Below are 25629 nucleotides of genomic sequence, written 5' to 3'. Positions count from 1 at the left end.
GCTATGTCAGGCTGCTGTTTGACTAGTCTGGGACAGCTCTCCCAATTTTGGCAAAGTTCCCACATGTTAGTGAGGAGGACTTTGCAGGGTTGACTGGGCTGGGTTTGACGTTGTGTCCGGTGCCTAGTGGTCGGATGCCGGGTGGTCCGTCCGGTTTTACTCTTATTACGTTTTTTTGTAGCTGGGTTGTACAACTGAGTGGCTTGCTAGGCTATTTCAGAGGGCAGTTAAGAATCAACAACATTGCTGTGGGTCTGGAGTCACACATAGGCCAGACCGGTTTAAGAACTGGTTAGAGCAGGGGAAACTGAGGAGGAGTTCTGATGGAAGTCCACACCTGAAACATTAGCTTGTTGCTTCTGTTCGCTGTTTACTTCAGTGATTTGGATGTAGGGCTAGAAAGAGTGGTGTTGAAATTTGTAAAAGTGCTAAAATAGTAAGCATAGCAAATAATTCTGACGACTAAGGGAAGTGGCAAGGTGATATTGATAAGGTAATGGAATGGACAAGATAGTGGCAGATGGAATTCAATGTTACTAAATTTGAGGTGGTACATTTTGGTTACAAAAAGTAATAATTATACATTGGGCTTGCTTTACCCAACTCAACTGCCTAATGTTTGATGACGTGGAAGAGCAGAGGTATATCGGGGTTCAGGTTCATGACATTAAAAGCAGCATCTCAAGTGGACAACAAAAATAACAACTTGCATTTATATAGCGCCTTTAACGTAATAAAACAAAGCCACTTCACAGGAGCGATTATCAAACAAAATTTGACACCAAGCCACAAGGAGATATTAGGACAGTTGACCGAAAGCTCAAAGAGGTACATAAACATAAGTAATAGGAGCAGGAGTAGGCCAATCGGCCCCTCGAGCCTGCTCCGCCATTCAATAAGATCATGGCTGATCTGATCCTAACCTCAAATTTAAATTCATGTCCAATTTCCTGCCTGCTCCCCATAACCCCTAATTCCCTTTACTTCTAGGAAACTGTCTATTTCTGTTTTAAATTTATTTAATGATGTAGCTTCCACAGCTTCCTGGGGCAGCAAATTCCACAGACCTACTACCCTCTGAGTGAAGAAGTTTCTCCTCATCTCAGTTTTGAAAGAGCAGCCCCTTATTCTAAGATTATGCCCCCTCGTTCTAGTTTCACCCATCCTTGGGAACATCCTTACTGCATCCACCCGATCAAGCCCTTTCACAATCTTATATGTTTCAATAAGATCGCCTCTCATTCTTCTGAACTCCAATGAGTAGAGTCCCAATCTACTCAACCTCTCCTCATATGTCCGCCCCCTCATCCCCGGGATTAACCGAGTGAACCTTCTTTGTACTGCCTCGAGAGCAAGTATGTCTTTTCTTAAGTATGGACACCAAAACTATGCAGTATTCCAGGTGAGGTCTCACCAATACCTTATATAACTGTAGCAATACCTCCCTGTTTTTATATTCTATCCCCCTAGCAATAAACGCCAACATTCCGTTGGCCTTCTTGATCACCTGCTGCACCTGCATACTAACTTTTTGATCTTCTTGCACTAGGACCCCCAGATCCCTTTGTACTGCAGTACTTTCCAGTTTCTCGCCATTAAGATAATAACTTGCTCTCTGATTTTTCCTGCCAAAGTGCATAACCTCACATTTTCCAATATTGTATTGCATCTGCCAAATCTTCGCCCACTCACCCAGCCTGTCTATATCCCCTTGTAGGTTTTTTATGTCCTCCTCACTCTCTACTTTCCCTCCCATCTTTGTATCATCTGCAAACTTTGATATGTTACACTCGGTCCCCTCTTCCAAATCGTTAATATAGATTGTAAAGAGTTGGGGACCCAGCACCGACCCCTGCGGAACACCACTGGCTACTGGTTGCCAGTCCGAGAATGAACCATTTATCCCAGCTCTCTGCTTCCTGTTAGATAACCAATCCTCCACCCATGCCAGAATATTACCCCCAATCCAGTGATTCTTTATCTTGAGCAATAATCTTTTATGTGGCACCTTGTCGAATGCCTTCTGGAAGTCTAAATACACTATGTCCACTGGTTCCCCTTTATCCACCCTGTACGTTATGTCCTCAAAGAACTCAAGCAAATTTGTCAGACATGACTTCCCCTTCATAAAGCCATGCTGACTTTGTCCTATTAAAGGTAGGTTTTAAGGAGCATCTTAAAGGAGGAGAGTGAAGTAGAGAGGTGGAGAGGTTTAGGGAGGGAATTCCAGAGCTTAGGGCCTTGGCAGCTGAAGGCACGGTGGAACGATTAAAATCGGGGATGCGCAAGAGGCAAGAATTGGAGGAGTGCAGAGGTCTTGGAGGGTTGGAGGGCTGGAGGAGGTTACAGAGATAGGGAGGGATGAAGCCATGGAGGGATTTGAAAACAAGGATGAGTATTTTAAAATCGAGACATTCCTGGACGGGGAGCCAATGTAGGTCAGCAAGCACAAGGATGATAGGTGAACGGGATGGGCAGCAGAGTTTTGGTTGAGCTTAAGTTGATGGAAGGTGGGAGGCCGGCCAGGAGAGCATTGGAGTAGTCAAGTTTAGAGGTAACAAAGGCATGGAAGTAAGTAGTCTTACTACAATTGTACAGTTTTTTTTAAAACAGAGTTTCAGCAGCAGATGAGCTGAGGCAGAGGCGGAGAAGGGCGATGTTATGAGGATGGAAATAGGCGGCCTTGGTGATGGAACAGATAGTGGTTGGAAGCTCATATAAGGGTCAGTTAGGACACCAAGATTGTGAATGGTCTGGTTCAGCCTCAGCCCAGGGAGAGAGATGGAGTCGGTGGCTGGGGAACAGAGTTTGTGGCGGGGACCGAAGACCATAAGAACATAAGAAATAGAATAGGAGTAGGCCACATGGCCCTTCGAGCCTGCTCCGCCATTCAATCAGATCATGGCTGATCTTCGACCTCATCTCCACCTTCCTGCCTGATCCCCGTTTCCCTTGATTCCCTTAGAGTTCAAAAATCTATCTGTCTCAGCCATGAATATATTCAACGACTCAGCAGCCCTCTGGGGTAGAGAATTCCAAAGATTCACAACCCTGAGTGAAGAAATCCCTCCTCATTTCAGTCTTAAATGACTGACTCCTTATCCTGGGACTGTGCCCCCTAGTTCTAGACTCTCCAGCCATGGGAAACAGCCTCTCAGCATTTTTTTTTATTCGTTCATGAGATGTGGACGTCGCTGACAAGGCCAGCATTTATTATCCCTCCCTAATTGCCCTTGAGAAGGTGGTGGTGAGCCGCCGCCTTGAACCGCTGCAGTCCGTGTGGTGAAGGTTCTCCCACAGTGCTGTTCGGTAGGGAGTTCCAGGATTTTGACCTAGCGACTATGAAGGAATGACGATATATTTCCAAATCGGGATGGTGTGTGACTTGGAGGGGAACGTACAGGTGGCGGTGTTCCCATGTGCCTGTTGCCCTTGTCCTTCTAGGTGGTAGAGGTTGCGGGTTTGGGAGGCTGCGGGTTTGGGAGGTACTGTCGAAGAAGCCTTGGCGAGTTGCTGCAGTGCATCCTGTAGATGGTACACACTGCAGCCACAGTGTGCCGGTGGTGAAGGGAGTGAATGTTTAAGGTGGTGGATGGGGTGCCATTCAAGCGGGCTGCTTTGTCCTGGATGGTGTCGAGCTTCTGGAGTGTTGTTGGAGCTGCACTCATCCAGGCAAGTGGACAGTATTCCATCACACTCCTGACTTGTGCCTTGTAGATGGTGGAAAGGCTTTGGGGAGTCAGGAGGTGAGTCACTCGCCGCAGAATACCCAGCCTCTGACCTGCTCTTGTGGACACAATATTTATTTGGCTGGTCCAGTTAAGTTTCTGGTCAATGGTGACCCCCAGGATGTTGCTGGTGGGGGATTCGGCAATGGTAATGCCGTTGAATGTCAAGGGGAGGTGGTTAGACTCTCCCTTGTTGGAGATGGTCATTGCCTGACACATGTCTGGCCCGAATGTTACTTGCCATTTATCAGCCCAAGCCTGGATGTTGTCCAGGTCTTGCTGCATACGACATGGACTGCTTCATTATCTGAGGGGTTGCGAATGGAACTGAACACTGTGCAATCATCAGCGAATATCCCCACTTCTGACCTTATAATGGCGGGAAGGTCATTGATGAAGCAGTTGAAGATGGTTGGGCCTGGAACACTGCCCTGAGGAACTCCTGCAACAATGTCCTGGAGCTGAGATGATTGGCCTCCAACAACCACTACCATCTTCCTTTGTGCTAGGTATGACTCCAGCCACTGAGAGTTTTCCCCCTGGTTCCCATTGACTTCAATTTTACTATGGTGCCACACTCGGTCAAATGCTGCCTTGATGTCAAGGGCAGTCACTCTCACGTCACCTCTGGAATTCAGCTCTTTTGTCCATGTTTATATCAAGGCTGTAATGAGGTCTGGAGCCGAGGGGTCCTAGCGGAACCCAAACTGAGCATCAGTGAACAAGTTATTGGTGAGTTAGTGCCGCTTGATAGCACTGTCGACAACACTTCCATCACTTTGGTGCTGATTGAGAGTAGACTGATGGGGCGGTAATTGGCCGGATTGGATTTGTCCTGCTTTTTGTGGACAGGACATACCTGGGCAATTTTCCACATTGTTGGGTAGATGTCAGTGTAGTAGCTGTACTGGAACAGCTTGGCTGTTCAACTTAACCTCTACCCTGTCAAGCCCCCTCATAACCTTATATGTTTCAATGAGATCACCTCTCATTCTTCTAAACTCCAGAGCGTATAGGCCAATTCTACTCAACCTCTCTTCGTAGGTCAACCCTCTTATCCCAGTAATTAATCTAGTGAACCTTCATTGCACCGCCTCTAAGGCAAGTAAAACACTAGATAAGCCACAGCTTGAGTATATCCTTCCTTAGATAAGGAGACCAAAACTGAATGCAATACTCCAGGTGAGGTCTCGCCAAAGCCCTGTACAATTGTAGTAAGACTTCCTCACTCTTGTACTCCAACCCCCTTTCAATAAAGGCCAATATGCCATTTGCTTTCCAAATTGTTTGCTGTACCTGCATGCTAGCCTTTTGTGTTTCTTGTACGAGGACACCCAAGTCTCTCTGAACACCAACATTTAATAGTTTCTCACCATTTAAAAAATATTCTTTTTTTCTATTCTTCCTACCAAAGTGAGTAACCTCACATTTCCCCACATTATACTCCATCTGCCAGCTTCTCGCTCACTCATGTAACTTGTCTATATCCCTTTGCAGACTCTTTTGTGTCCTCCTCACAGCTTGCTTTCCCACCTAGCTTTGTATCGTCAGCAAACCTGAATACATTACACTCGGTCCCTTCATCTAAGTCATTAATATAGATTGTAAATAGCTGAGGCCCAAGCACCAATTCTTGCGGCTCCCCACTAGTTATTACCTGCCAACCTGAAAATGACCTGTTTATCCCTGCTCTTTGTTTTCTGTCCGCTAACCAATCCTCTATCCATGCTAATATGTTACCCCCAATCACATAAAAGTTTGTCACACAAGGGTTCAAGTGGCATCTTATCGAATGCCTTTTGAAAATCCAAATATATGACATCCACTGGTTCCCCTTGATCTGCCCAACTAGTTACATCCTCAAAAAACTCTAATAGATTTGTCAAACATGATTTCCCTTTCATAAAACCATGTTGACTCTGCCTAATCATATTATGATTTTCTAAATGCCCTGTTATCACTTCCTTAATAATGGATTCCAGCATTTTCCTGACGACTGATCTGTAGTACCCTGTTTTTTCTCTCCCTCCTTTCTTGAATAGCGGGGTCACATTTGCTACCTTCTAATCCGCTGGGACCGTTCTAGAATCTAGGGAATTTTGGAAGCATAATCAATGCATCCACTATCTCTGCAGCCACCTCTTTTAGCACCCTCGGATGTAGGCCATCAGATCCAGGGGATTTATCGGCTTTTAGTTTCTCAAGTACTTTTTCTCTACTGATATTAATTACTTAAGTTCCTCACTTTCATTAGACCCTTGGTTTCCCACTATTTCTGGTATTTTTTTGTGTCTTCAACTGTGAAGACAGATACAAAATATTTGTTGAAGGCATCTGCCATTTCCTGATTCCCCATTATAATTTCTCCCGTCTCAGCGTCTAAGGGACCAACATTTTCTTTTGCTACTCTCTTTTTTACATACTTGTTAAAGCTCTTACAATCCGTTTTTATATTTTTTGCTTGTTTACTTTCATATTCTATTTTCTCTCTTTATCAATTTTTTGGTCGTCCTTTGCTTGTTTCTAAAACTCTTCCAATCCTCAGGCTTACTACTCTTCTTGGCAACATTATAGGCCTCTTCTTTCAATCTAATACTATCCTTAATTACTTTAGTTAGCCACGGGTGGGTCACTTTTCCCGTGGAGTTTGTATTTCTCAATGGAATGTATATTTGTTGAGAATATTGAAATATTTCTTTAAATGTTTGCCATTGCTTTTCAACCATCATACCTTTTAATTTGATTTCCCAATCTATCTTAGCCAAGTCACCCCTTGTATCTATGTAATTGGCTTTATTTAAGTTTAAGATTCTAGTTTCTGACTTAGTACTTCACATTGAGTTTGAGAGTGATGTACTTATCATATTATGATCACTCTTCCCTAGAAGATCCCTTACTGTAAGATTAGTAATTAACCGTGTCTCATTATATAATACAAGATCTAAAATAGCCTGTTCCCTGGTTGATTCCATGACGTATTGCTCTAGGAAACCGTCTCGAATGCATTCCAAGAACTCATACTCCAAACTACCTTCTCCAATTTGATTTGCTCAGCCGATATGAAGATTAAAATCCCCCACGATTACTGCATTACCTTTGTTACAAGCTCCCATTACTTCATGATTAATACTCTGTCCAACGGTGTTGCTACTATTAGGAGGCCTATAAACTGCTCCCACCATTGTTTTCTTTATTATTTCTTATTTTCACCATACCGATTCTACTTCTTGATCTTCCAAGCCAAGATTCTTTCTCACCACTGTCCTTATGTCATCCTTTATTATTAGTGCTACACCCCCTCCTTTTCCATCCTGCGTGTCTTTTCTAAACGTCATGTACCCTGGAATATTTAGTTCCCAACCTTGGTCACTTTGCAACCATGATTCTGCAATGGCTATTAAATTAAACCATTCATCTCTATTTGTGCAACTAATTCATCTATCTTGTTTGGTATTGGCTTCGGTCTAGCCAATATTTAGTTGGAGGAAATTTTTGCTTATCCTGTACTGGATGTCACACAAGCAGTGTGACAAATCAGAGACAGTGGAGGGGTTGAGGGAGATGGTGGTTAGGTAGAGCTGGGTGTCGTCAGCCTACATGTGGAACCTGACGTGCTTTCGGATAATTTCGCCGAGGGGCAGCATGTAGATGAGAAATAGGAGGGGACCAAGGATAGATACTTGAAGGACTCCAGAGGTAATGGTGCAGGAGTGGGAAGAGAAGCCATTGCAGGTGATTCTCTGGCTACGACTGGATAGATAAGAATGGAACAAGGTGAGCACAATCCCACCCAGATGGATGACGGAGGAGAGGCGTTGGAAGAGGATGGTGTGGTCAACTCTGTCAAAGGCTGGAGACAGGTTGAGAAGGATGAGGAGGGATAGTTTACTACGGTCACAGTCACAGAGGATATCATTTGTGACTTTGATGAGGGCTGTTTCAGTACTGTGGCAGGGGCGGAAACCTGATTGGAGGGATTCAAACACGGAGTTGCGGGAAAGGTGGGTGCAGATTTGGGGGGTGACAATACGTGCCAGGACTTTGGAGAGGAAAGGGAGGTTGGAGATGGGGTGGTAATTTGCAAGGACAGAGGGGTCAAGGGTAGGTTTTTTGAGGAGCGGGTGATGACCGCAGATTTGAGGGGGAGGAGAACAGTACCTGAGAAGAGGGACTGGTTAACAATATGAGCTAACATGGGGGCTAGGAAAGGAATTTGGGTGGTCAGCAGATTGTTGGAAATAGGGTCAAGGGAGCAAGAGATGGCTCTTATGGTCAGGATGGAGAGGGCATGAAGGGAGATAGGGGAGAAACTAGAGAAAGATGCAAGTTCAGTGCTAGGGCAGGGGAGAACCGTAGGGGAAGTTTGGCTTGATGAGCTAGGGGAAAGGAGGGAAGCAGCAGAGGCAGTTGAATGAATGGCCTCAATCTTAGTGACAAAGTAGTCCATGAGCTCCTCGCACTTGTTGGAGGTGAGGGTGGAGGAGGCAGGGGAGAGGGATTTAAGAAGAAGGTTTGTAGTGGAGAAGAGAAGCCGAGGATTACCTTTGCATTCTAGGATGATCCTGGAATAGTGAGCAGTTTTGACTGAGGAGAGCAGGACCCGATAATGCTTTATTTGATCCAGCCAGATCTGGTGATGAATGGCTAAACCAGTTGTCCACCATAAACGTTCAAGTCTGCGTCCCTTGGACTTAAGGGAGCGGAGATGAGGGACGTACCATGGTGTGAGAGAGTAATGGTTTTAAACGGGACCTGGTTATCAAAGGTGGAGGTGAGTGTGTGATTGAGCAGATCGGTAGCTGCAGAAATGACATGATGGATGGAGGGCCAAAGGCTAGACAGTTGGGAATTTGTAAGTGACATGGGGGAAGAGTTTTTTCCAGGGGCAAGCACAGAAGGAAGTGGGGTTGGGACAGGGGAGGGGAAAGGGAGAGGGGAATGTGGGTGGAGAGGGATACAAGGACGTGATTGGAGATGGGCTTATCTGTGATTGACACAATGGGAGTAGAGGCCACGTGAGATGGCAAGGTCGAGAGGGCGGCCGTAAATCAGCAAAGTGATGGAAGGTGTCGTCGACAGCGCTATCAAGCAGCACTTACACACCAATAACCTGCTCACCAATGCTCAGTTTGCGTTCCGCCAGGACCACTCGGCTCCAGACCTCATTATAGCCTTGGTCCAAACATGGACAAAAGAGCTGAATTCCAAAGGTGACGTGAGAGTGACTGCTCTTGACATCAAGGCAGCATTTGACCGAGTGTGGCACCAAGGAGCCCTAGTAAAATTGAAGTCAATGGGAATCGGGGAAAACTCTCCAGTGGCTGGAGTCATACCGAGCACAAAGGAAGATGGTAGTGGTTGTTGGAGGCCAATCATCTCAGCCCCAGGACATTGCTGCAGGAGTTCCTCAGGGCAGTGTCCTTGGCCCAACCATCTTCAGCTGCTTCATCAATGACTTTCCCTCCATCATAAGGTCAGAAATGGGCATGTTCGCTGATGATTGCACAGTGTTCAGTTCCATTCGCAATCCTTCAAATAATGAAGCAGTCCGAGCCCGCATGCAGCAAGACCTGGACAACATCCAGGCTTGGGCTGATAAGTGGCAAGTAACATTCGTGCCAGACAAGTGCCAGGCAATGACCATTTCCAACAAGAGAGAGTCTAACCACCTCCCCTTGACGTTCAACGGCATTACCATCGCCGAATCCCCCACCATCAACATCCTGTGGTCACTATTGACCAGAAACTTAACTGGACCAGCCATATAAATACTGTGGCTACAAGAGCAGGCTCACCACCACCTTCTCAAGGGCAATTAGGGATGGGCAATAAATGCCGGCCTCGCCAGCGATGCCCACATCCCATGAACGAATAAAAAAAAAGGTCAGAGGCTGGGTATTCTGCGGCGAGTGACTCACCTGACTCCCCAAAGCCTTTCCACCAACTACGAGGCACAAGTCAGGAGTGTGATGGAATACTCCCCACTTGCCTGGATGAGTGCAGCTCCAACAACATTCAAGAAGCTCAACACCATCCAGGACAAAGCAGCCCGCTTGATTGGCACCCCATCCACCACCCTAAACATTCACTCCCTTCACCAGTGGCTGCAGTGTGTACTATCCACAGGATGCACTGCAGCAACTCGCCAAGGCTTCTTCGACAGCACCTCCCAAACCTGCGACCTCTACCACCTAGAAGGACAAGAGCAGCAGGCACATGGGAACAACACCAGCTGCACGTTCCCCTCCAAGTCACACACCATCCTGACTTGGAAATATATCGCCGATCCTTCATCGTCGCTGGGTCAAAATCCTGGAACTCCCTAACAGCACCGTGGGAGAATCTTCACCACACGGACTGCAGCGGTTCAAGAAGGCGGCTCACCACCACCTTCTCAAGGGCAATTAGGGGATGGGCAATAAATGCTGGCCTTGCCAGCGACGCCCACATCCCATGAACGAATTAAAAAAAATATGGGTAGGGGAGTTTATATGGAGGGAGAGTTTAAGGGAAGATAGGAAGGTAATGAAGAAAGCTAATCGAAGCCAAGGCCATAAAGAAAGTTAATAAAATACTGGTTTTATGACAAGAGGTGGAGAATATAAAAGTTGAGATTGAGATGTAATGGTGAATCTATATAAAACCTCAGTAAGACTATACTTGGAGTACTGTGTGCAGTTTTGGGCTCCATGCTATGGGGAGGAAGTTGAGGCAATAGAGAAGGTACAATGTTCACCAGGATGCTGTGTGGTATGAGGAAATACAAATACGAAGAAACACTTGAAAAGTTGGGGCTGTTTTTGTTAGTGGAGATTTTGGAGTGATTTGATAGTGGTGTTTAAAATTATGAAAGGATGGGACAGAGTGGATAGAAATAGAACAAAAGGGCATAGAAAAAGCTTAAATGTAAAAGATTTAGGATGGAGAATAGGAGAAACTCTTTTTACAGAGTTTTGTGTTACTTTGGAATGCACTACCGGAGTTAATGATTGAAGCATGTCAACATTTAGGAATACTTTTCTTGTGATTGAATAACATGCCATTCACTGTCTAGGTTCACAAATGAAGAATGGCTACTTGGGCAAAGTGTCAGACCCTGGCAGGCATAACCAGGACATGTTGGCCCTCATCCTCCCCATGAACAGTAATCTTAATCCCACATCCCTGTTCCCATATTCCTTTACCCCCCTTTCCTGCAACCACCTAACTTGTTAACTGAGTTCCATACACATACACACAAGAAGAGATCTGCTAATTCAGTCCAGACCAGGCATCAATACTGGGACCTTCCTAATATTTATAGCTGAAGAACTCATTTGCTTAACCATTCGAGTTTTTTTTATTAATAATTTGAATGTTTAGATTTTCTTAATATTATTGTAATAGCGGTGATAAAATGTTTATCGTAAAAATATATTGTTATAAAGAAAAGGACTTACATTTATATAGCGCCTTTGACTTCCTCAGAACATCCCAAAGCACTTTGCAGCCAATGGGTTATACATTTTATAAGGACTTTTAAGAATATTATAAATGATAAACTTAAAAATACTTTATAAATAAATGATTTTGCTCCCAGTTGGTGACGATGATGAGAAGATTGTTGTTCAGACTGAAGCCTGTGATGTGGAAGCGGTGTAACCATGAGATCCATACTCTGAATTGGAGAGATGCTCATGCCTCGAGGCTACGTCCAGGTCTACTGCTTTTGCAGCAAAGCTGGTTACCTGGCGACATCAATAAATTCAGCCTCCCATTCATCAGGCTTTTGGCCACCAAAAGGGTAAGGTGGTCTATTACAGTTTTTGGTCTCGTGGTAGATTCTACTCTGACTTACCACCATGCATGAAATAGATATCCAACTGTTAAGTGGCATTTGTGGGGTGTTTATGCTGTTTTACATTTTCTAACATAGATGAATGAAAGAATAAATATTTTCTGCTTCATTTAGATAATTGCATTTATGCCAATTTCTTGACTGCGGAGGTGGGTAGATCCAATTAACTTGAAAAATGTTGCATTTTCCAGTTAGTTATGTAGTGTAGAGTTAGGAATTGTAAGTTACACTTCAGTCATGACTAAACTTTACACTAGTGTTGGAAAGTCCATGCAATTTTATCGTTATGCAAAATTTGGCATTGAAAATGAATTACACTTTCATACTGATGCACATGGAACCATCAGGTATCAGTATAGATAACTGTCAAACATATAGTTGATCTCAAACATATAGTTGACTCTGTGCGCATTGCATGATAATAGTGCATACCAAGAATCAAACTGCACTGAAGAACCCAGAAATGGTTATAGTTACATCAGAAGATGAGCAACCACCATGCTGAAAGGTTCATGTATGGAGTAGACCCTCCTCGTATGACGAGCAATTAAAGGAAAAGTAGTTTGAGTACTCTGTTCAGTTTTGGGAGATTAGGCGAGCTGATGCTGTAATGGGGGAACTGTAGATTTTCTAGATGAGTGAGCTGGGATGGGCTGACTGGCCATTGTGACAGGAACAGGGCTTTGTCATGCAGCAAACAAGGAAAGTTCATATTATGTCTTTTTTTTACATGGCTTTAGCTAAAAAGGATAAATTGTGTTTTAAAATTGGCTTTGGGTAGCTGAATCTTTAACAGAGTTCTTTTGACTTTGTTAGCCAATACACAAAACCAACCAGAGAATATTCATAGTTTTTATGTAATGAAAGCAGGCAAGTTGATGTTTTTGTATATTCGCACTCTTCGCTTGGAGAATAGGAAGGATTAACAGTCTGACAGATGAACCAGAACCATGACAGTAACCAACTTTATACCACTCGATAGTGTGATTAGTCCTATACGGCGGGAAGGTTTTATGGGCTCCCACGACTCATATAAAGAGGAGGGGGCCACCCATACCCATCACACGTGAGTATCCCGCTAGATGTTAACCCAGAATTCAGATCCGGAGTTCCGGTTTCCACACGCCAGGCTTGTACGAAGCAGCGGAGTTTGAACATTGGCGCAGAGGCGGGAATGCTACCCTAAGCCAAAGGCTCACTCCAGCAGGCAGGTTGTTTGATATTCAAATCAGCCAAGATACAATCATTTGTTTTTATGAGGATAATTAAATTAGTGGTCTCTGGAAAGATAAAAGGTATTTTATTTGAAGACTCTTAATCAGACATTAAGAATGGTTTCTTTTGTGGTGAGGTGGAAAAAATAAACCAGATGGCTTGGAGCATCTTCTTTCACTTTATCAACTTAAGTGTTAGAAATAGATCTTAACTTAATTGCCTGACCATTAAGAAGAATCCGTTTGATCTTTAATATAGCCAGCTTTAACGTTAAAGACAGACATACAGTGGGGTAGTCCCTTGCTTCATGCTGTCTATTTCATGTCAAGTGGTGAAGAGGGGCTTTGTGGCATCATTGCCCATGTAATGTTTCATCAGAAACCCAGTGAAGAGCTAGTGTAAAGAACTATTAAGATTCTGCATTGTAATGCTGGCTTCTTGCTATGCTTTTCTGCTTCTGTGTAGTTAACATACTTGTAAATAAATATGACAATTAATTTTAGTCTGAACTTAATGGTCTGGCAAAGTGGTATTTACTGCCTCTTGCAGTAGATAGGTGGTGGGCATCCCACGTGCTCTCTGGTGTGTTATATCGTTATAGAAGGGTAATTGTTAGCCCTGTGGCATGCTGTCCCATTCACACCACAGGAGGGTACAAATTAGAAGACTCAGTCTACTTATGGAGAATGCCCTTTTACTGTCAACACCTGTCACTTGTTGGGAGGAAGCCAGAATTGTAGCAGCCATCCTTATCCATTTTTAATCAAGATCTCATGATTGGCTGTGCAAGAAGGAAAGACAATACTGGAGGCATAAGCGAGAAAAACAAATGTTTTTTGTATCAATAACTAAAAGAATATTACAGGTAAATAAAATTTTTGTAGGAAAGTGAAGTAAATTTGACTGTAATTATCTCCATTGCAATCCGAAGTAATTTGTTTCACTAAATAGATGACTTGTACAAAACAATTAAATGTATCTCAGTGCGACCTGTTCCATAAACATAGAAAATAGGAGCAAGAGTAGGCCATTCTGCCCTTTGGACCTGCTCCGCCATTCAAAATGATCATGACTGATCGTCTAGGTCAGTACCCTGTTCCTGCTTTTTCCCCATATCCCTTGATCCCTTTAGCATTAAGAAATATATCTATCTCCTTCTTGAATACATCTAATGACTTGGCCTCCACTGCCTTCTGTGGTAGAGAATTCCACAGGTTCACCACCCTCTGAGTGAAGAAATTTCTCCTCATCTCAGTTCTAAATGGTATACCCTGTATCCTGAGACTGTGACCCCTGGTCCTGGACACCCCAGCCATCGGGAACATCCTCCCTGCATCTAATCTGTCTAGTCCTGTTAGAATTTTATATGTTTCGATGAGATCACCTCTCATTCTTCTAAACTCTAGTGAATAGAGGAAGGAGAAAATCTCCGAAAGCTTGTGAATTTAAAATAAAATTGCTGGACTATAACTTGGTGTTGTAAAATTGTTTACAACTAGTGAATATAGGCCTAGTCGACCCAATCTCTCCTCATACGTCAGTCCTGCCATCCCAGGAATCAGTCTGGTAAACCTCTGTTGCACTCCCTCCATGGCAAGGACATCCTTCCTCAGATGAGGAGACCAAAACTGCACACAATACTCCAGATGTGGTCTCACCAAGGCCCTGTATAACTGCAGTAAGACATCCCTGCTCCTGTATTCGAATCCTCTTGAAATGAAGGCCAACATACCATTCGCCTTCCTAACTGCTTATTGCACCTGAATGCTCGCTTTCAGCGACTGGTTACAAGGACACCCAGGTCTCGTTGCACCTCCCCTTTTCCCAATCTATCACCATTCAGATGATAATCTGCCTTTCTGTTTTTGTAACCAAAGTGGATAACCTCACATTTATCCACGTTATACTGCAACTGTCATGTTCTTGCCCACTCACCCAACTTGTCTAAATCACATTGGAGCCTCTTTGCATCCTCCTCACAGCTCACATTCCACCCCAGCTTTGTGTCATCTGCAAACTTGGAAATGTTACATTTAGTTCCCTCATCCAAATCATTGATATATATTGTGAATAGCTGGGGTCCAAGCACTGATCCCTGCGGTACCCCACTAGTCACTGCCTGCCACCTGGAAAAAGACCCGTTTATTCCTACTCTCTGCTTCCTGTCTGTCAACCAATTCTCAATCCATGCCAGTATATTCCCCCCAATCCCTTGTGCTTTAATTTTGCACACTAACCTCTTGTGTGGGACCTTATCAAAAGCCTTCTGAAAATCCAAATACACCACATCCACTGGTTCTCCCCTATCTATTCTATTAGTTACATCCTCAAAAAACTCCAGTAGATTTGTTAAGCACCATTTCCCTTTCATAAACCCATGCTGACTTTGTCCAATCCCGTTAATGCCCTCCAAGTGTTCTGTTATCACATCTTTTATAATAGACTCTAGCATTTTCCCCACTACTGATGTTAGGCTAACTGGTCTGTAATTCCCTGTTTTTTCTCTCCCTCCTTTTTTAAATAGTGGGGTTACATTTGCCACCCTCCAATCTGTAGGAACTGTTCCAGAGTCTATAGAATTTTGGAAGATGATGACAAATGCATCCACAATTTCCAGGGCCACTTCCTTTAGTAGTCTGGGATGTAGATTATCAGGCCCTGGGGATTTGTCAGCCTTTAGCCCCATTAATTTCCATAGCACTATTTTCTTACTAATTCTGGTTTTGTTCAGTTCCTCCCTCTCACTAGACCCTTGGTTCCCTAACATTTCTGGGAGGTTATTTGTGTCTCCCTTTGTGAAGACAGAACCAAAGTATGTGTTTAATTGTTCTGCCATTTCTTTGTTCCCCATTATAATTTCCCCCATTTCTGACTGTAGGGGACCCACATTTGTCTTCACTAATCTTTTTCCCTTGACATATTTATAGAAGCATTTACAGTCAGTTTTTATGTTCCCTGCTAGTTTACTCTCATACTCTATTTTTCCCCTCTTAATCAATCTCTTTGTCCTCCTTTTCTGAATTCTGAACTGCTCCCAATCCTCAGGCTTGCCACTTTTTCTGGCGATTTTATATGTCTCCTCTTTGGATCTAATACTATCCCTACTTTCTTTTGTAAGCCACATTTCCTGTTTTATTTTTGCGCCAGACAGGAATGAATAATTGTTATAATTCCTGCACACGTTCTTTAAATATTGGCCATTGCCTATCCACCGTCATCCCTTTTAGTAAAGTTCCCCAATCTATCATAGCCAGCTCGCACCTCATACTTTCGTAATTTCCTTTATTCAGATTCAGGACCCTAATTTCACATTCAACTACTTCACTCTCCATCTTAATGAGGAATTCTATCATGTTAAGGTCGCTCTTCCCTGAGGGACCCCACACAACAAGATTGTTAATTAATCCTTTCTCGTTGCACAATACCCAGTCTAGGATCACCTGTTCTCTAGTTGGTTCCTCAACATATTGGTCTAGAAAACCATCACGTACACACTCCAGGAATTCCGCCCCCGCAGTATTATTGCTAATTTGGTTTGACCAATCTATATGTAGATTAAAGTCACCCATGATTATAGTTGTACCCTTCTTGCATGCGTCTCTAATTTCCTGTTTAATGCCCTCCCCTACATCTCCACTACTGTTTGGGGGCCTATAGACAACCCCCACCAATGTTTTCTGCCCCTTGGTGTTTCTTCGCTCCACCCATACAGATTCCACATCGTGGTTTTCCGAGCCAATATCCTTCCTCACTATTGCATTGGTTTCTTCCTTTACTAACAACGCTACCCCACCTCCTTTCCCTTTTTGCCTGTCCTTCCTATATATTGAATACCCCCGGATGTTCAGTTCCCATCCTTGGTCACCCTGCAGCCATGTCTCCGTAATCGCAACTATATCATAACCGTTAATATCTATCTGCGCTGTCAATTCATCTAGCTTATTGCGAATGCTCCGCGTATTAAGACACAATGCCTTTAGACTTGTGTAAATTTGGAAATCTGTGCAAAAGACAAAATGTAATATTCTACCACTGTGTAGGGCATGTACATAATTTTAAAAAATGCGGCTTTCTCATTTTTATTTTCCAACTTAGTAAAATGAAAATGGCTTTGCTTTAGGAGGAGCTGTCTCCCAAAGCTCCACAGGGTGGTGTACTGATTGTGAGAGGCACCTCACCCACAGATACAGATAGCTTTTTCTTTCTCCACATCTCCTGTGGAAAACTCTTCAGATGGCTCAAAGGAGATCTTCATGATTACGTCTTGGAGTCACACGAAGGAGAGCTGTTGATTACACACCAGTGTGACAAGCAGATTTACCGGAAATCCCATTTGCTCAGTTAGCTGTGTCCAGCTCAACTACCTAATGCTATGCACATCTCATGTCATTGTATATCTAGACTTCATCTATTACCTGTTTTGGCATTTGTGTTTCCTCCTTTGCAAGGTTCAGGGATGTTGGAAATCAAAAAGTTAGCATCTTCCTTATATGGTTGATATGTACTGATTTTTTTTATTAGTACAGGCTCTCCTAAATGTTTGAGATGCTTGTGAGCAAGCCATATGGAAGATTGGTGACTGGCCTTCCTGTTGCTCAGCAACAAATTGTGAACTCCTCTTGGGTGGATACTGTTTGGTGGATATTGTAGAAAACAATTCATCAGTGATTCCATCGCCTCTGGTCCTCCGCACTAACTGTGAACTTTGCAGTGGATGGAGCAGAGATGGAAGATGACACCAAATAGTCTGTAGAGACAAATTAGACAATATCCAAAATATTAGTTGCGAGCACAAATGCAGTGAAATTGAAAGCAGACAGATGTACACATTATCTTCAAAAAGATTCGCATATATAGGCGAAGTGCATTTGTGGACTCTAGAAAAGGTTATTCTGCAAGCAGATTAGAGGCCTCAGCAACAATAACTTGCATTTATATAATGCTCCTTACATAAAAGTGCTTAATAAAGGAGAGATGAACAATAAGCTGAAAGCAAGGGAAGGGGAAGATCTAAAGTTTGTAGGAGGATTTGGAAGGTAGCAAGCAAACTAGTTTTGAAAGAGGTCCAGAAGGTTTGGGTGTAATGGCTCGAAGACTGACGTTTGATGATGGAGTTAAGAGTGTAGGGACAAGCAGTAATCCAGAGTCAGGGGAATGAAGGGTGCATGTGAGAATGTATGGCTGGAGAACCAATGGAACTAGATGATATCAGGGCTGATGGATGTGTACCATTTTGTGTTGGAGAGAATTTGTACGATCATGTTCGAGATTAGCCAACATTGTGAAGGGTGGAGACAAGGAGGTTGGTGAGGAGAGTACTTGCGCGATCAATCCTTAAGGAGATGACTGCATGGTGGATGATGGTTTCAGCAACCAAGTAGGTGAGGGTGCACATAAGCAGGCAATGTTCCAGAGGTGGAGGAAGATGGTCTTGGCAACGGACCAGATTTTGGGTTATAAACTCGGAAAATGGTAGAGGGGGAGGAGTAGCCTTAGTGATTAGGGATGAAGTTACTTCAGTGATGAGAGGTTTTCAGGCAGTGGAGACTTTATGGGTAGAATTAAGAAATAGAAAAGGATTTAAGATTGTAGTGGGAGTTGTGTATAGGGCCCCTGGTAGCAGCTGTGAAGTGGCAGAGTGTATAAATGCAGAGATTAGACAAGCATGTGGTAAATGCAGAGTGGTTTTAAAAGGGGATTTTAACTTTCATATAGATTGGGTTAAGCAGACACACTCATGTCAGAAAGGTAGTGAATTTCTTGTGTGTTCAGGACAGCTTTCTGCAACAATATGTCCTAGAACCAACAAAAGGGGAGGTCATATTCGATTTAATAAGGAGTAATGAGCTATATTTAGTTAAAAGCCTGACGATGCGTGAACATTTATCTAATAGCGATCGTAATGTGATCGAGTTCAACATTGTGTTTGAAAGGGAGAAACCCGTAATAGCTACTAAGATTCTACTTTTGGGTAAGGCTGGCTTCAACGGGATGAGACAGAGACTGTCCACAGTAAACTGGGCAAATCTGTTAATGGGTAAAACGACATAAGATCAGTGGGAGGTGTTCAAAAAAGAATTTAACGTGATACAGAGCCAGTTTATACCCCGAAGGAGCAAAAGTTCTACTTGCCAAAAAAAAAGCCATGGCTAACAAAAGAGGTAAGGGATAACATAAAAGAAAAAGCATACAAAAATGCAAAAGGTAGCACAGATCCAGGTGACTGGGAGAGATACAAAGAACAGCAAAGGGTGAGAAAACAGATAGTAAAGGGAGTATGAAAAGAAACTTACAAGGGATATCAAAATCAAAACAAAAAATTTTTACAATTATATTAGGAAAAAGAGAGTGGTCAAGAGCACTGTGGGGCCCTTAAAAACTGATAATGGTGATATTGTAGATGAAAATAAGGAAATGGCGGACATGTTAAATAATTACTTTGCGTCAGTATTTACAGTGGAGGACACTCCAAGGAAACTAATTTTGAATCGGGGCGGGGACTCGTCATAATTAACATAAGCAAATTAATAGTAATGAAGAAAATAATGGCACTAGAAGTTTTCCAGGGTTTTAAAGGCAGTAGGTGAGAACATTGCAGATGCCCTAACTATAATCTTTCAAAGTTCTCTTGATTCAGGAACCGTTCCTTTTAGATTGGAAAATTGCACGTTACTCTGCTATTTAAGAAAGGCGAGAGAGAGAGAAACCAGAGAATTATAGACCAGTTAGCCTAATGTCTGTTGTCGGGAAATTACTAGAGTTTATAATTAAGGAAAGAGTGACTGAACACCGTGAAAATTTTCAGCTGATCAAAGAAAACCAGCATGGATTTGTAAAGGGTAGGTCATGCCTGATGAACCTGATTGAATTTTTTGAAGAGGTGACTAAAGTAGTGGATAGGTGCATGTCTATGGATGTTGTTTATATGGACTTCCAGAAGGCATTCAGTAAAGTCCCTCATAAGAGACTGTTAGCTACAGTTGAAGCTCATGGAATTGAGGTCAAATAATTGTCTTGGTTAGGAAATTGGCTGAGTGGCAGGAGACAGAGAGTAGGGATAATGGACAGGTACTCAAATTGGCAGGATGTGACTAGTGATGCCCCTCAGGGATCTGTGTTGGGTCTAAACTATTCACTGTATTTATTAACGATTTAGATGATGGCGTAGAGGACCACATATCCAAGTTTGCCGATGACACAAAGATAGGCAGCATTGTAAGCAGTGTAGATGGAAGCGCAATATTACAAAGATATGTTAATAGATTAAGTGAATGGGCAAAACTGTGGCAAATGGATTTCAATGTAGGCAAGTGTGAGGTCTTCTACTTTGGACCTTAAAAGGATAAATCACAGTACTTTCTAAATGGTGAAAAACTCAAAACTGTGGAGGGCCAAAGAGACTTAGGGCTCTATGTACATAGATTGTTAAAATGTCATGGACTGGTACAGAAAATAATCAAAAAGGCTAAGGGAATGCTGGCCTTTATATCTAGAGGACTAGAATACAAGGGGGTAGAAGTTATGCTACAGCTATACAAAGCCCTGGTTAGACCGCACCTGGAGTACTCTGTTCAGCTCTGGGCACCATACCTTAGGAAGAATATATTGGCCTTGGAGTGAGTACAGCGTAGATTTACTAGAATGATACCTGGACTCCAAGGGTTAAATTACGAGGAGAGAATACACAAACTAGGGTTGTATTCCCTGGAATTTAGAAGGTAGAGATTTGATTGAAGTTTTCAAGATAATAAGAGGAACTGATAGGGTAGATAGAGAGAAACTATTTCTGCTCGTTGGGGAGTCTAGGAGTAGGGGACATAGCCAGAATATTAGAGCCAGGACTTTCAGGAGTGAAGTTAGGAAACACTTCTACACCCAAAGGGTGGTAGAAGTTTGGAACTCTCTTCCGCAAACAGCAGTTGATGCTAGCTCAATTTTTAATTTTAAATCTGAGATTGATAGATTTTTGTTAACCAAAGATATTAAGCATCATGGAGCTAAGGCGGGTATATGGAGTTAGGTCATAGATCTGCCATGATCTTTGAATGGCGGAACAGAGTTGAGGGGCTCAATGGCCTACTCCTGTTCCTATGTTTATGGCTTTTATTGGCCTGCTGCTTAAGGTATACACTGCTTTTCAAACTATTTTTGCTGTCGTGGGAGATTGCGCTGAAAGAGAAAGCGCAATTTAAATTTACTAAACATCTGGGATGGAGGTTTCGTCCTTTGCTACTAATTTGAAAATCTTGCCAAGTCAGTCTTCAGACCGAATTAGAATTTGATGGTACATGGCTTAACAATGCTGTTGACCACCCAATCAGATGATTCAAAAAGAAACCTTGCTAGCCCCAATTTGTTTTTTCTCCTGCCACCCTTCCCCCATTCATTTTTAGCCATTTCCTCTCCTGTTTGACCTTATTCTTTATGGGGCCCTAAATGTATTCTGGGAGCTTGGTGTTCTCCTGATCTTATGTGCTCAGTTCCTTAAATGTGAACTTGATCTTGGTGTTACTGCACTTCAAAAGTAATTCATTGTTTGTGAAGCACCTTGGGACATCCTGAAAAGTATGATAAGGAATTATATAAATGCAAATTCTGTCTTTACTGTATATATGTCAATAACACTATTTGTTCCAGCTGCATATTCAAATGTTGAGTTTTTTTGGAAATTCTTGTACTTTGTGTGTTCTGCTTCACTATTATAAAAAGTAAAAAGTTTTAAAAAAAATTACCACATCTGTGAAAGTCCACAAAATGTTACAATTTTATTCACTTTTTTTGCTGTTCTAGTCCATATCATTGTCCCTCAGGAGTAGGCATAATACTCATTTTCTGGAAAGCAAATTTTCAAATTTATAAAACTTTTACAGAAGCAAGCTAATCTGGCTCAGAGAAACTTGGCTGCCTTTTCCTCCTCTATTCCATTTTGTGCTGCTACCACTGGCAGTGTGTGATGGTACCACATTTAGTAACAAAGAAAGAACTTGCATTTATGTAGCACCTTTCATGTCTTTAGGATGTCCCAAAGCACTTCACAACCAATTAATTATTTTTGGAGTGTATTCGTTGTTTGATGGTACATTTAGTAGGCAAACATGGCAGCCAATTTGCGCACAGCAAGATCCAACAAACAGCAAAATGAGATGAATGACCAGTTAATCTGTTTTGATGGTGTTGGGATGAATGTTCACCAGAACACTGGAAGAATTCCCATCTCTTTTAAAAAGTGCCATGGGATTTTTTATGTCCATTGAAACAGGCATACATCTGAAAGATAGCACCTCTGACAATGCAGCACACCTTTGGCACTGCACTGACGTATTAGCTAAAATATGTATCCGAGTCCTAGATTGTGGCTTGAACCCTAAAGCATTAGAGATGTGTGCTATTACTCATATTTAAAGTGGCCCATGGAGGCAATAGCTTTGAATGCAGAAACCAGCCTCCAGTGGATATTTTATTTTGCTGGTGATGACAAGTTAAGCTGTTTATTTCCCTTTTTAATTTTCTGCCCTCTTTTGAAGTTATCCCACGCTAGGTACAATTCCATAGCCCTCTCCAGAGATTTGTGCACATAATATAGGCTGACATCCAGTGCAGTACTGAGGGAGTGCTGCACTGTTGGAGGTGCTATCTTTCGGATGAGACATTAAACCGAGGCCCCGTCTGGCTCCTCAGATGGACGTAAAAGATCCCATGGCACTATTTCGAAGAAGAGTAGGGGTCTTCTCACAGGTGCCCTGGCCAATATTTATCCCTCAACTAACATCACTAAAAAAAAAATGATCTGGTCATTATCTTGTTGCCGTTTGTGGGACCTTGCTGTGCACAAATTGGCTGCCACGTTTCCTACATTACAACAGTGACTACATTTCAAATTTACTTAATTGGCTATAAAGCACTTTGGTTCATTCTGATGTCGTGAAACGCACTAAATAAATGCAAATCTTTCTTTCTTTCCACCCTCCCTCCATTCCCTCCCTCCCTCCCTCTCTCCCTTCCTCCCTCCCATTTATTGTTGGAAAAGTCTATTTGCCTGGATCAACTTTATCAGTTTCATTCATAATCTTGAAAACTTCAGTTAAATCACCTCCATATTTCATCTTTAAAATGAAAACAAGCCTAATTTCTTTAACTTGTCATCATTATTCGAATACCCCGATTCCTCTTTGTTGCTCACCTCTCTAGGTCTTGAGCAATAATATTCTCCTTGCGATTAGGTAGTCAGAACAGCACAGATTAGTTCAAATGGGGCCTAATCTATGCATTTTCACTGTAGAGGTAGCGCAGACCTGCGGCATTCGTCGTCTGTAAAGTTTGATTATACAGCACATTTTTCTACTGAGCCATTGGTGCACCCCTTATTACAATATGTATTAAAAGTATTAATACTCCTTGGAAAATAAGAGTCTAAATGAGATAGAGGAGCAAAGGGATCTATGGGTACAGATATGCAAATCACTAAAAGTAGCGACGCAGGTTAATAAGGCCATAAAAAAAGCAAAGCACTGGGGTTCATTTCTAGTGGGATAGAATTGAAAAGCAGAGAAGTTATGTTAAACTTGTATAGGACTTTGGTCGGACCACACTTGGAATGCACAGTTCTGGTCTCCACACTATAAAAAGGATATAGAGGCACAGGAGAAGGTGCAAAAAAGATTTGCAAGGATGATATCAGAACTGAGAGGTTATACCTATCAAGAAAGATTGAACAGGCTGGTGCTATTTTCTCTTAAAGACCGCTGCCTTCTTTTTTTTTTAAGATTATGAAAGGGTTTGATATGGTAGATGTAGAGAAGATGTTTCCACTTGTGGGGGTGACCAAAACTAGGGGCCATAAATATAAGATAGTCACTAATAAATCCAATATGGAATTCAGGAGAAACATCATTTCCCAGAGTGTGGTTAGAATGTGGAACTCGTTACCACAAGGAGTCGTTGAGGCGAATAGCATTGATGCATTTAAGGGGGTTAGATGTAGAGGGTTGGGAGGAAGCTCGTGTGGTGCATAAACACAGGCATGGACCGGTTGGATGAATGGCCTGTTTCTGTGCTGTACATTCTATGCAATGTATGTGCAGCATTCTTGCATGGACAATAACTGAATGCATTGACTGTTATGTATTCATCTAAATGGCCTTAATGCCCACAAGTTGGAAAATACTCCTAAAATCACATGTTTGGCGCTAATGTCAGTTGCAAACTGCGGGAATGTTCAGTGGATCGCTAGACAGTCTGGAACACAGTGGTGGGGGGGGGGGGGGAGATGAATAAGAAGAATATCTTCTTTTAGTGAAATTGTGATTAATAGTAATAATACAAATACAGTCATTTGGATAAATAATTCCAAATAATTAGAATGGCTTTTTTTTTTCCCCTTTGCAATTGACATAAGCTGATTACAAAGGTATTGCGGCCCAGGTAAACTCTTCAATGTGCTTTTCACAATGTGACAAAAATAGGCTTAAAAAATATATTTCTTCCCCCCCCCCCCCCGCCCCACCACCACCGCCTCCCCCACCACCACCCTTGCCCATTTTCTACATGTACAAGTCTCTCTGCTCCATGCATGCCTGGAGGACAACCTGTCTCAGGCCTCTGAAATTGGGGTATGAGGAGGAGTGTGATAGCAATGGTCTGACAAATGTCTAACGGCTGATTATGAATTCACTAACTCAGTGCTTTAATTATGGTAATAGTCAACATCCTTTTACTAGTCCTTCAGTGTGCTGTGTCTGCTAGCTACCTTTTACAAGCTTATTATTTTGTAACTTCCTGTTTCTCTCATTCAAGAAAGATAAATATAAGATTGCTCCAGTGAAACAAAAGCAGGTGAAGAAGGAAGTGGAGATAAAGCAAAGAATGACTGTCTCTGAACTTGCAGAAGCTATGGATAAAGATACTGGTAAGTCTATAAAGTTAATGTAACTATACTAGTCAAAACAAGGGGTGTAACATGATTGCAGAATGCATTGGAACAACAACCGAGTCCATTAAGGTGTGGGTTCTAGCTCAGTGTCCTATGCAATCAGTCAGCCATCTCTGCTGTGCCATCTTATATACCCTGCAAGTCTCTGGCCTATCGAGGAGATTTCCATATAACTATGCCTGCCCAGAATTCAATTACCTTGCCTGAAGAAGTACTTTCAGGGAGTTTGCCTGCAGCTTTGAGATTTTGTACCATTGCAGGAAAGCTGTTCCACTTCTACACGCCAACCTGTGATTTTCTGCCCATTTACATTAACGAGCAGAAAAATGTGGGCTGGCAAGCACAGAAGTGGAAACCCTGGCCGCAAGGTATAATCTTGGACAGACATCAAGCAAAAGCCAAATGGTTCTCCACAGTAAAACGAGCAGTTAAGACAGTTTTAGAGCATCAATGATAGAATTCTTCTATGACAGGATGATGCATGAGTGACATTGCAATATTTTATCCCTGATTTATTATTTTTGTTTCATTATAATACTTTCAGGGTTAAAACCAGGTTCACATAAAGAAATAGCCCCGTTTGGATGGTGAAAAAGGAACACAAAAAAGTGTCTGTTGTATGAGCCAGGAAGGCATTAAGCTTCTAATATTTCAATTGTAACTTTGTTTACCTGCTGGCTTTGTTTTAAAAGTATCCCTGTAAGATGATTGTTCTACAGGTAAGGGCACATCGCTCATCAATTTGACCCTGGGAAGGAAGCTGATGCAATAATGGGAGATACATATCTTGATGTTTTTGTTCCTGGTCAAATGTTAACGGGTACCAGGGATATATGTCAGGAAATGTGTTCCCAGGACACCAGTTCTTCTGAGGGCATCAAAGAGAGAAGCAGGAGGCTCCACGTAAAGTTATTGTTAAG

General features: G+C 42.5%; 1 protein-coding gene across 1 annotated transcript in view; it reads left to right on the top strand.

Moving 5' to 3' along the window:
- mtif2 (mitochondrial translational initiation factor 2) overlaps window positions 1-25629 on the top strand; it is a 62896-nt gene that overhangs the window by 3163 nt on the left and 34104 nt on the right. Inside the window, exons 2-3 of the mRNA XM_067989014.1 lie at window positions 11308-11511; window positions 24574-24685. Coding sequence (XP_067845115.1) covers window positions 11317-11511; window positions 24574-24685 — 307 coding nt within the window. The 5' untranslated portion in view covers window positions 11308-11316. The remainder of the gene's footprint in view (window positions 1-11307; window positions 11512-24573; window positions 24686-25629) is intronic.

This window comes from Heptranchias perlo, chromosome 8, assembly GCF_035084215.1.
Source record: "Heptranchias perlo isolate sHepPer1 chromosome 8, sHepPer1.hap1, whole genome shotgun sequence".
Taxonomy (NCBI): Eukaryota; Metazoa; Chordata; class Chondrichthyes; order Hexanchiformes; family Hexanchidae; genus Heptranchias; species Heptranchias perlo.
Note: the sequence above shows the minus strand (reverse complement) of the source record. Positions and strands in the feature narration are given on the sequence as shown.